Below are 12,511 nucleotides of genomic sequence, written 5' to 3'. Positions count from 1 at the left end.
ATTGTGAATAAGAAAAAGGTTCGGTCTGTCTATCTCATAGCAAGACTGGTGGCAGGGGGAAGAAAAACATCTGTATGTGTATATACTCTGCATAGCACCCCACCCCCATCCCAAACAAGCTACAGTGTTTCAGCAGGGGCGGGGTGGAGGGGCGAAATGGATAGGAAAAAACAGAAACATGGATAAAATTATATAAATAACTGTTGTTATTCTTGGATGGTGAAATGCAGATCAACACTTGAATGAATGTTGCCTTACAGAAATTTCAGTGCACAATGAAGCCTTGTTGTTACTCTAAAACGTCGTTCAAAGCCAGAAACCAAGAGAAAGTTTTCAGATATCTTGACAGAGACCCATGATGGAGTGTTTTACCAGGGCTTCTGAAGGAAACCTCCATGAATACTATTTTTATGCGAATTATGACACCTACACAAGAAACACGTAAAGTAGCTGTTGATAACCGAAGTATTCCATTTCTTGGGGAAGGAAAAGAGCAACATCAAAATATTAACACAATGACTTGGAACTTAATGCTCCAAATCCTGAGCTGTTTCATGACCCAAAGGCAAGGAAAAGAACTGGCTTTGTAAGGGACTCATTGTGCCCTGAATGGCTCCCAAATATACTTTTTAATCTATATAGAAATTATTTTAACTTTTAGTCAAGTTAGCCTCATAAGAATAGTAACAACTACTAAAGAAAGTGAAACATCATTGAATAACGAATGGTAACTCTAATGATAATATTATTGACAAATATATGTTATTTGCTCTAAGTATGGATGAGAAGACATTAAAGACAAAGCTATGCATCTCCATAATGTGAAAGAAAATATAAAACATTAACCAGTAGAGCCCATGACATCAACACAATATGAGAGAGAGATTCATAATACGTACAGAAATTGGTGCATGGGCCACTAGTCTTTAATGCTGATTAGGAAACACTTATATTGAGCACATAGCCCTGCTAATTTCTTCCTCAATGTGCTGGACTATTAGAAGAAATGGTCAGGGCATGGATTTTAAGTTTGAGCTCAAAATCTTGATTAATGTTTTAGCAGTCATGTTTTATTGGATAAATTTCACATGATCTGGTACATTTTTATCGATTGATTCAACATTACTTCTTGAGCACCTACTATGCGCCAGTGTTTGGGATTGTTAGGATATACCGGTAGGCAAAACAATAAAAAAAAATAATAACCTGGCCACCTAGGGTTGACATTCTAGCAGGGGGAGACAGAAAATAAACAATAAATATAAATAACTATGGAACATGTTAGAACGTAAGGGTTATATAAAATAAAGAAAAAAAACTAGAGCAGAACAGGAGGATGTGAACTGGTAAAGGCTGAATTTGAACATTTAAATATCATAATCAGACCAGCTCTCATTGAGAAGCTACCTTGTAAAGGAAATTAGAGGAACATTGTGACTTTATTTGTTTCCTGTTTCCACTATAACAAATGACCACAACCTTTAAAATGACACAGATGAGGGCTTTAAAATGATACAGATTTATTATACTACAGTTCTGGAGGTCAAAAGTACGAAATGTATCTCCCTGGATTAAGCTCAGGGTGTTGAAACTCTTTTTCCTTCCACAGGCTCTAGGGGAAAATCCATTTCCTTGCCTTTTCCAGCTTGCCTTTTCCTACATGCCCTGACTCCTGATAATATCCCTCCAACTTCTGCTTCCATCATCATATCTCCTCTGGCTCTTGACACTCCTGCTTCCCTTGTCTAAGGACCCTTTTAATTACATTAAGCCTACTGGGATAATCCAGGACAATCTTCCCATCTCAAGGCCCTTAACTTAATCACACGCAAAGCCAGTTTTGCCATGTAAAATAACATATTCATCGGTTCCAGGGATTAGGACCTAAATGTCTTTGGGAGGTCACTATTTTGTTTAACACAGTTATATTGTGAATGTTTTCCTAAACCAAACAATTTAGAGGCTGTTGGCCCATGTACCCAGTTCTCCTTCACAAACCTTTCTCTCCCCGGAGCCCCTGCCCAGGGTCCCCACCCATATTGTATCTCTATTCTGATCTCTACCACTCACATTGGTTTCCCCTTAGAGAGACATGTAGATCCATCCTTGATGTCAAAGCGTAAAGGAAGGGAGGAAGTCAGTTGTGCATGGATTGGAGGAAAGGCATGAAAGGCAGAGGGAGGAGTCAGTTCTGAGGCTCTTGGACACCAGCAAGCCTGACCTGTTGAAAGGACAATAGACCAGCCCATGCAGCTGGGAAGAGTGGATGGAAGTGAGGGTGCCTGTTCATGGAAAGCTCCACAGGCCACTTTTATCACCAGAACCCTGGGAAGACAATGTCCATCCTATCTTTTTCTGCATGATCTGTTCTGGCTGTCATGATTAATGAATCATTTCAGGGCTTATAGTGCCATGATCACCTGATCACTGAAAGGGCAGGTGTCGTGATTTACCTTAGTGATTTATCTTAGTCAATGACTGGAAATGTCTTTTTTCCCCTTTCAGCTGCCCTGGTACTCCACGAAGGACCCAAATCTTTACCCAGGGTAAATGAACCATCTCCCTGGGGTAGTGAGAGAGAGGAAAAAGGCCCTTCCCTCAAAGTCTGAGAAAAGCAGTCTCGGGAACCAGCCTCATTCCTTGCTTCTTGCAAGAGCAGATGAGAATTCCCCTTACTCCCCCTCAGTTACAGGAACCTCTGTGCCATTCATAATGCACACATACATGTGTTTTGCATATAGACCAAGCAGACACTACCGAACTCCTGAACTCTGGCTGGTCCCGGACGCTGAGAGTCAGGACCCTCCCCCACTTCGCCCCCCTCCCCGCCCCCCTCCTTCCAGGCAGAGGAAGTAGCTAGGGCTGGAAGGAGCCACGGCTTCACAGACTCATTCTTCTCTGGATTTCCTGCCTCTCCCGCCTGCCAAACCTCACTTCTGAAAAGCCCGGCTTCACCTTCTATGAGTCAGGTCAGTTGCGGAAAAAAACCTGATTTCATATCAGGCTGTAACGCATGAGCTTTTTGGTTGTATGCCGCCTCAAGCGGAAGCCTGGGTCTCCCATTAGTGCTCTCTGCTCTCGGCTGCTGAATATGGGCTGCTGAGGAGGGGACCAGAGGGCACTGGCCTGCCCTGAAGCCCACAAGGACAAACAGGGCCACTGTGCACTCCAGGGGCCCGGGGCACCAGGCCGTGGGGTGTTTCCTGTGTTCCCCGTAACCTGGATGTTTGCTCATTATTTGATCATCTTCAGATGGGAGATGTGACAAGCTGGGGAGTCATGGCCACTCCTGAGCACATCGACAGCTGAAAAGGGTCTTTGTCTCATGGTCCTTCTCGTCATCTGGGCTGGAGCCCAGGAGCAAAGGAAAAGGGGGAAAAAGCAGACCAACCTTCCAGCTCCTGACTGAGTGACCTGGCACCGGAGAAGCAAGTGATATGAGCTAGAATTCATTAACAACCGTGTCATCTCCCCTGTCTGAGTAGATACCACCGTGAAACACGTTTTGTTATCCAGAACAAGAAAGTGCTTTTTAAGCCACAAAAAAAAAAAAAAAAAAAAACCCTACCATATTCTTTGTTATTGTTGTTGTCAGTAGCCGTAGTAGGGAGAGGAGGAAAAGGAATAGCAAATTCTCTTTCTAATGTCCAAAGGGGAAATCATGAGGAATGTTTCCTGTCAGAAGTGTGAATAGTGAGAAACTAATTATTTTAGAAAGTTTAATAAGTAAGTTACCAAAGTAGAGAAATAAGGTGAATACAGATTTCATATTAGGGAAATTTGAAGCCATCTAGTTCTGGTGAATTTGGCAAGAAGTAGGAATATGTCAGGACTTTTGTTTATGCTCCTCTTCTCTGAGAAAGACAAGAGTGTTTGGGTAACCCAGTGTCTGGGATCATGGAACGGGGTGATTGACAGCTCTGTCAAGGAGAGTGCTTTCTCTTTTGTCATTGGGTTACTTAAGGTACCATATACACAAATAATATCCAAAACCCACCTGGAAGTATCCCAGAGGTCGCCTCTCACGGCTAATTTATATATGGTTCAAGGGCAAGATTTCATGCACAATAGTTTATACTCAAGCAGGTGTATACACCACAGAGCATATCGTCAATCTATGATACTCAGATAAGACTGTATATGGACTTATGCGGTGGTTGAAATACATGTCATTCTATAATATCTGTGGAATTCCTACTTTCTAACCACCTTCTTTCCCTTCTATGGAATGCTGATTTGGTTTTGAAATCTTTTGGATCTTTTTTTATATAGACAGAGTAAGCAATGGCCCTTTGTAAAATGAGATCCAGGATCCAAGGAAGGTAACCTTTATCATTTCACACATTCTGATGGATGCTTTGAAATCCCGTCATCAGAATGTCCTTCATTAAAACTAAGATCTTGACTCTTATTCAAATAGTTTTATCCCTGAAAGTTATTAGTCAAATACTGATATGAAAAAACTCAAAAGGGTTTTTTTGTTTTTTTTTTTTTGAGGGGACCTGGGGGAAGACAAAAAGAGAGGCGAAAAAAATAGGGAAGTGAAGGTCTTTCTCAGTAAACTCCATGAGTTCCTAGTTTTGACACAAGATAATTCTAGTCTTAAAATATTACAGGAAAAAGGACAATTCCTTGTTAATGTACAGGCTTAATGACCTGACAAAAGCATCACAGTTCCATTTGGCATTATTAGATACACCAAGATAAGTGAGTGAATGAGTGAATGAATGAATTCTGACCCATGGATGAACCATGGTGAAAGCGGAATATTGCTGAAAGAAGTAGGAGATAGGGGATCAAATATGTGGCTTTTTTTTGTCTCCATTCTTTTAGTTTTTTTAAATCTTCCTAGACACGGTTGTTCCAAATACAATTAAAAATAATTGTGGTGGCTCTTTGATTTCAACAGGCAAAGAAATGCACTTACCTCTAGAACCCAGAGCCTATCATTCCTCAGCAAGATCCCTGCCAACCATACTTCCGGACCCATGTTTTGTGAAGGTCTAATTCCCTATGGCACCCATGTGGAAACTGGGGGGAAAATCCCTTTGGAGCTGGTACATGACAAGAGGGAAGAGAATTAGAAGACCAGCTCAGGGGCCCAGTGATCAGAGACCCATAGTTACCTGAGTTGAGGTGGCAGCTTAAACCTATTACGCACATCGTCAAAGCGGTTCCCCAGATAAGGAGTGTCCACTGTCAAAAATATGGCCTTGTAGCCCTTCCGCTCCGCCCGCTGCACTAGCTGCTTGGTGACCTCCCGGTCCTTGTAGATGTAAAGTTGTAGCCAGCGAAGGGCCTCAGGACTGGCATCTGCCACTTCTTCAATTGAGGAGGTGGACCAGGAACTCAGCATCATTCCAGTTCCCAGTGACCTGCAGGCTGTGGAAGAAAAAAGATGAAGACAAGCCTGGCATTTCCCCCACTCCAAAGCCTTCAGGTTGTAATTCAAGGGGCAGAGACATCTACAAGGGCAATTAGGCAGTAAGAAGTTAATTCTTTAAAAAGTTGGAAATTTACATTCCTTCTACACTCTGCATTGATCTGGGAGACAAAAATGAGCCAAATAGATGAAGACCTGCTGTGTGTAAGTATGAAAAAATTGGAACAACCTGAATCTCCAGATTTAGGGGATTGCATACACTTTAATTCATATATAAAATGAAAGAAACACACCCATTAAAGATATTACTTTTGTGATCATTAATTTTGTGCATCAACTTGCCTAGGCAATTGTTCCCAAAATTTGCTGGAATATGCAGGTTATTGTTCTGAAGGTATTCTATAAAAGAGATTAACATCTAAATAAGTAGGTTTTGAGTAAGGCAGATTGCTCTTTGTAATGTGAATAGGACTCATTCAACCAACTGAGGGTCTTCCCTGAGGATTAGTAAGCAGATTCCCTTCAGACTCAAACCATATCAGCTCTTCCCTAGGTCTCCAACCTGCCAGCTTATCCTTTAGATTTTTTTTTAAAAGATTTAATTTGTTGATTTGTCAGAGAAAGAGAAAGGGAGAGAGCACAAGCAGGGAGAGTGGCAGACAGAGGGAGAAGTGATGTGGGGATTTGATCCCAGGATCCTGGGATCATGACTGGAGCTGAAGGCAGACGCCCAACCGACTGAGCCACCCAGGCGCCCCTACTCTTTAGATTTAGGACTTGCCAGTCCCTGCATGAACCACTTCCCCAAATCAATCCCCCCACCCTCACCTCTCTTTCTCTCTCTCTCTCTCTCTCTCTGTACACGTACATACTCTGTTTCCGACTATTACAGTTATAAAAGAATAATATTATTGGTGGACACAGAAAGATTTTCAAGATATATTTTAAAAAACCAAAGTCTACAAAATGACACCTACAGCATAATTCCACATTTGTACAACAATGATGCTTGGTATATAAACCTAAACAAACTGATTGCTAATGATTAGTCAGAGAATTACAGTGAGTTTGATTTTTTTCTTCCTTTTTAATGTTTAAAATTAAACGTTATCTTTAAAAATTTTGTTCCAGGTGCATTCTATCATTTCTGTTGCATTTTAAAATTTTATAAAATACATATGCTAAACATTCCAAATAGACAGCAGTGTCCTCACTGTGGGGAACTTTTTGTGCAAGATATCAAAAAATGAGCTCAGTGAAAGTGAAAAATAATTAATTTAATAAACTCACCTACCCGAATGTCTTAGAGAACTTGAAAGAACAAGGGTGATAGGCTTTTCACTAAAAATAGGTGAAAGGCAGTAAAATTGGGGTCAGCTTTAATGGAGGATGAACTGATACAATGTTTATATGTCAAATACCAAATATGGCAAGAGACAATAATAAATATATAAAACGGATTATATGACCCTGAGTCATTCAACTTAGCTGTGTGCCTGACATATATCAAATGGAATTAAAACCAGTTGTCCAAGTGACCCTCACTGGGTGATGTTGAGAATACAGTGATGTACTGTTCAAGACACTACATTGAGAAGCTAAGATACTTCCATGCTTCTCAGGCTTTAGGGGACTAAGCCAGGAGCACTTGTGAAAAAACAGTGTGCAAACATCCCCCCAGAATTTCTGATTTAGTCTGAGACGCACCCTGAGAATTTGCCTTTCCACCCAGTTTCTGGGGGGGACTGATGCAGCCAGTCCCCATACCACGATTTGAAATTTCAATAGTAGTGGTTTCACTTTATAGTAAATTTCTAAGTTCACATGGTAATAAAATGGATTTGTTTTTGATAAATGTGACTTCACCTATGCCTTTTAAGATATATTAGAAAATATCCCTGTTGTTCAGGTGACAGTTCAGATAAAGAAGACACAAACCAGAGATGATCTTGTCCAGGGATCACTAATCTGTCCCCTCTGAGTGGGCCTTTGAGAATTCTCTCAAGAGATTCATGAGTTGCAAAATCATGCCTAAAAACCTGTATTTGGGGACACTGGGTGGCTCAGTTGGTTGGGCATTTGCCTTTGGTTCTGGATATGGTCCCAAGGTCCTGGGACCGAGTCCTGCATTGGGCTCCCTGCTCAGCAGAGAGACTGCTTCTCCCTCTCCCTCTGACCCTGCTCCCTGTTTATGCTCTCTCTCATTCTCAAATAAATAAAATAAAATAAAATAATATTTTAAAAATAATAAAAACCCAAATTAAATTTTATTAAACAATTTTATTTATTTTATTAAATAATAAATTTTTATTAAATAATATTTTATTCAATAATAACACATATGAACATCTAGACCATTGCCCGATTTTCATTAAGACTTAAATCAGGGACAATAACTCCAGGTCATCTACTACTGTTTGGAAGGAACACTGATTGGGTCAGGATCCCCTAACCATCAATTTATCATAAAGAAAACATGTCCTGAAGAGGATGTGACGTAAGTTCCCACAGAGATGGAAAACTGAGTGGAATGAAAACCCAGCATGCCTGACCACTCCTCCAAGGCAAGTGATCTTTCTGGAATGTTCAGATGCCCACCAGACTCCCTGGTATGAAGCATAGATAAATGCACTCCTCAGTCTTTCAGGGCCATGACACCCAAAGGTAGTAGGTTTGCCACATCCCTCAAGGATGCCATTATACCAATAACTCTGGGAAGGCAAACCAATGGGTAGGACCTGCTACGTATCACCTGTACAGGGTGTGGCTACACAAAGGGGTTCAACCAAGAGGACCACCAAATGTTAGGACACACCATGTAGATGAACAGCTGTTCTGTCAAGAAGGATCAAAAATGCTCAAAAAGATCTTGTGGGGTACCTGGGTGGCTCAGTGGGTTAAGCCTCTGCCTTCAGCTCAGATCATGATCTCAGAGTCCTGGGATGGAGACCTGCATAGGGCTCCCTGCTTGGCCGAGAGACTGCTTCCTCCTCCCCTCTGCCTGCCTCTCTGTCTACTTGTGATCTCTCTCTTTCTGTCAAAATAAATTAAAAAAAAAGAAAAAAAGGATCTCCTTGTAATCAAGAGAAACACCTACAGACACTCCACAAAGACCACTAAAATCCTTAAGCTATCATTCTTGCAGGAGGTGTCAACCTTCACAATCATTTTGCCCACTTCCTCTGGGTAGACATGTCCAGAGAAAATCAAGGCCAGCTCATGGCCTCTACTTCCTGAATCTCCTGGCTCTGGTACTAATGGTTGCTCATGTTATTGGTGCTCAAGGTTTATTGTTCAATGATTAAATCATATGGGGCTGAAAATTTGAGTCAAAGACCTTCAAAAGTCTGAGTTACCAATGCCACCAGTGGTAGGCATTTAATAAATGCTTGGTGATCTAACGAATTTACTCCAAGAGAGTCTCCTGGATGGAAGGAGCATATCAGAGTCTGTGCTGACATAGTCTGAGTTGAGGCTAAGGTATTATTTCCAGGAGAGAAAGGGAGCAAAACTTAGAAGGCTTGAGGCTCCTTGGATCTGTGATCCCCTTCACTTGTGATTATGTGCTGTAAGAAAGGCAAATTATTGAGGAATTACAGTCATGATTTTCAACACAGCTTTCTGTCAGAATGAAATGAGGGACGCTGGGATTTTATAAGGACCATTCAAAGAGATGATCCAAATTTGTCTGTTAAAATACTGACACACTTCCATTCCAATCGGTAAATAGCCATAGCTCTGAAGTAAATGACCATCCTTCTTAAGTCCCTTCAATGTGGCATCACTTCCTTCTCTCCTCAAGGAATCCCTGCCCACCCCCTACTGGCCAGGAATTTGAAAGTTAATGCCTGACAGAGCTGGGGGGGGGGGGCATTCAGGATGCTGTTAGAACACTAGAAATGAGCATCTGATCATCTCTTCTAATTGGTTCAATTCTTTGTTGTAATGATCGCTAAATATTTCAAATGTCATTTTTGCCTGAGAAATAAACAGAATACCCTTCTAGCTCACATTACTCTTTTGGGGACAAAACTTGCAAGATTTTAATTTTATAAATGACTTGGCATAGTTAGACTTTGTTAAGAAACTCTAAGTAGAGTCATCCTACTCTAGTGCTTGAAAGCACAAATGCTTCTGAAGTCCCTTTTCTCTCCCTATTCTTTTTTCACAATGAAACTGACCTCCAACTCTCAAAAGCAGCAACTGTCAGATTTCATTTTAAAGGGACAGTGGTCTACTTGCATGGTGTAACATTAAGACTCTGGTGCGTGCTGTCTTTTCACAACTCTTAGCAAAAGGGGGATCCCATCTGAGGTAGTGAAGACAAGGCCCAGTTTCTTGCCCCTAACATCAATCAAATTCTAAAAATCTTGGCTTTCATTATAATCAGCTTATTCTAGAGATAAAGTATCCAGCACCATCAAGTAAACACTGATCCCCTAGGACATCCCAAAACTCTATTTTCTTATTTTCACTCCCTCCCTCTTTTATCATCCCTAAGCTATATTTTCAAAAATAAACACCTAAGAGATGCCCCGATTGCCCAGTCAGTTTTGTGTCTGCGTTCAGCTCAGGTGTTGATCTCAGGGTCCTGGGATCAAGCCCTGGCAGTGGGCTCCCAGCTCAGTGGGGAGTCTGCTGCTTCCTTTCCCTCTGGACTCTCTTAAATAAATAAATAAATAAATAATCTTTAAAACAAAACTCTTAAACTTTTAGTGTTCTAGGTGTATTCAGACTTTTTTTTTCTTCTTTATTTAGGGACACCAGTCATACATTATGCCATCGCTATAAAAAATGCAGATGAGATACATGTACACACATATCACTGAAAGAGACACAAGTAAGGTTGTGGACATTAAAGCCCTAGAAATGATAACAGGTGATAATATACATCCTTGAAAAGATAACGCGATATAATGGATCGAGAGTCAGAAGGTTTGAGCTACTGTCCCAGCCTTGTCATCTATGAGGCACATTTTATCTGCAAAATATCTATAACCACAGCTGCTCTCTTGTCCATTTCCTAGCTGGACAGTCCACTGAGGCAAGGTTTGTGAACGTTTTCCGTGTAAATTCTGAAACCACATAATTGTAAAGAGGTAAGTTGGAAAATGCCTAACGCCATTTGGAAGAAGTCCTAGATAGTCTTATAAATTCAGAATTTTGCCAAGGACCTGGGTTTCTTATCATTCCTCATAATCTTCTCTATACCCAGCTTTTCCCTGCATTGGTTTTGATCAAGACACCCATTCCTCTTTGTAGAGATAGCATCAAATGCTCACTACCTTAAGCAAGAAAGCTCTCAAAATGGAGAGGAATCTTCTCCAGGCCAAGGAACTCTGTCAGAGGGCTGATACAGGAAAAGAATATCAAAGGAGATAATTCCTGCATTCCTGGGTATACATTCCTTTGAAAAGCCAGGGAGAAGACAACAGCAAATATCTAAGAGGTGCAACCAAAACATGCCTTTCCCTACCTCCTACTTCTACCCCTTATCTGTCTGCAGATTTCCAAGGAGGGTCTGCAGAGCAGATCTGAGGGGCTATCAACATTTGCTTAGTCAGCCATCAACAATAATACCTGGGAGAAAAATTTTAAAATTCTCACTACTTTTTGTTGTTGTTGTTGTTTCTCTACTTTATTTGCAATAAAACTCCGAGTATAATAATACAGAAATAAATGAGTTTAATATTATTGTTTACTATTACCCACAATACTGTCCCTCCCACACACCCCAGAATGGACTATGGGCTAGTATGGAAAATACTGGTGCATTCTGTTTAACAGAATCAAAACTATCTTGGGATGCACCCACAACAAAGTTTTTTATTAGCGTTAAATCACATGGTCTAGGTAGGGTCTACAAGGGTCTGCAATAATCTGGCATCAGATCCAGTGTGGTTCTGCCTCCCCAAACTGCCATTCAGTAGAGTTAATTCAATTTTGTATGCTATGGAAACTGTTATCAACCACTGAGGTTGACATCAAGTCATCTCAGATATAAAAGCAACCACCTCTGCAGTGGATACAAATCCTGACCTCTAGTGTACAATGATTCAGCTGGGCTAGAACAGGTCAATAGCTTTGCGAAACAGCAGTAATGGGCAGAATCCGCTAAGAAATCGCTAAGGAAGGCCATCACGCCTCTAGATGTTGGCAGCGTCTCATTTTCCATCAAGTCTTAATGGAAACATTTATTTCTGATCTAGGTAGTCTGGATGTACAGGAGAGAAGACAGGAAACGACTGTGAACTTAAACTGTAGGGGACACTCAGACTGCTTGCCCAAGTTCTTGTACTCTAAAACCAGGACCTTAGAGGAAACTGACCAGGAATGGCAGGGTCGGGAGCGACTGGCTCCCAGCTTGCCAGTGCCAGCCGCCTTCTGCCATGGCATCTGTCTGTCCTCTGCACTGGTGTCCCTCGGAGGAGGGTGTGGTCAATGTGCCACATTTTCTCATGCATCATCCCTTGCTCGTTTTAAAGTCAAGGAATTAAATCACATTATCGTAACAGCCAGCCCCTAGGCACATTTCACCATTAACAGATGTGTTTTATAACCTTGCTTATCTAGAATTTGCCCAGCTTCCTAGAGTTTAAGTTAGAAGAAAAAATAAACAACAAAATAAAAGTAAAATGGCAGAAGATGAGACAGAAGTTTCTCAAGGCTGAGGCAGCATGATTTACTGCTTCCAAATGTTTTAACGTCCAGCCCAACATTCTCACACATATAAAGGAGATGTATCACCAAATAAAACTGAAGTTTATCATGCCAGGCTTGACAAGAGGGAGAAGGATCATACACCTAGAATGATACTCATCCACAGCTACCACAACCACCACAACAGAGGAAAATAAAAATTCGTGGCTTATCAGTGGAAGTAAAATGTCTATTATTTGAAGCATTAATTCGTGTAGATCAAATCATATTCCCAGATTAGAGCAGAACGATTAAGCAATGTGGTACTGGAGCCCAAATTATTTCTTTGAAAATAGTTCTCTTTTATAGGAAAGGTGAGTTAAATTTCCGAAATTGTGTGTTTAAAGGAAAAAGGGGTAACATGATGAAAGCGTCTAAAGTTATTTTTAGGTGCATTTGTTTACAAAGCTCCTGCAAAACTTAGTCACC

At 41.0% G+C, this 12,511-nt stretch overlaps 1 protein-coding gene across 1 annotated transcript in view; it reads right to left on the bottom strand.

The window, feature by feature from the left end:
• The window catches only part of HAO1 (hydroxyacid oxidase 1), a 49,468-nt gene that overhangs the window by 20,952 nt on the left and 16,005 nt on the right, over nucleotides 1-12,511 (bottom strand). The window contains exon 3 of the mRNA XM_059407912.1: nucleotides 5,127-5,382. Coding sequence (XP_059263895.1) covers nucleotides 5,127-5,382 — 256 coding nt within the window. The remainder of the gene's footprint in view (nucleotides 1-5,126; nucleotides 5,383-12,511) is intronic.

The sequence above is a fragment of the Mustela nigripes genome, chromosome 7 (genome assembly GCF_022355385.1).
Source record: "Mustela nigripes isolate SB6536 chromosome 7, MUSNIG.SB6536, whole genome shotgun sequence".
In the NCBI taxonomy this organism is placed as follows: domain Eukaryota; kingdom Metazoa; phylum Chordata; class Mammalia; order Carnivora; family Mustelidae; genus Mustela; species Mustela nigripes.
Note: the sequence above shows the minus strand (reverse complement) of the source record. Positions and strands in the feature narration are given on the sequence as shown.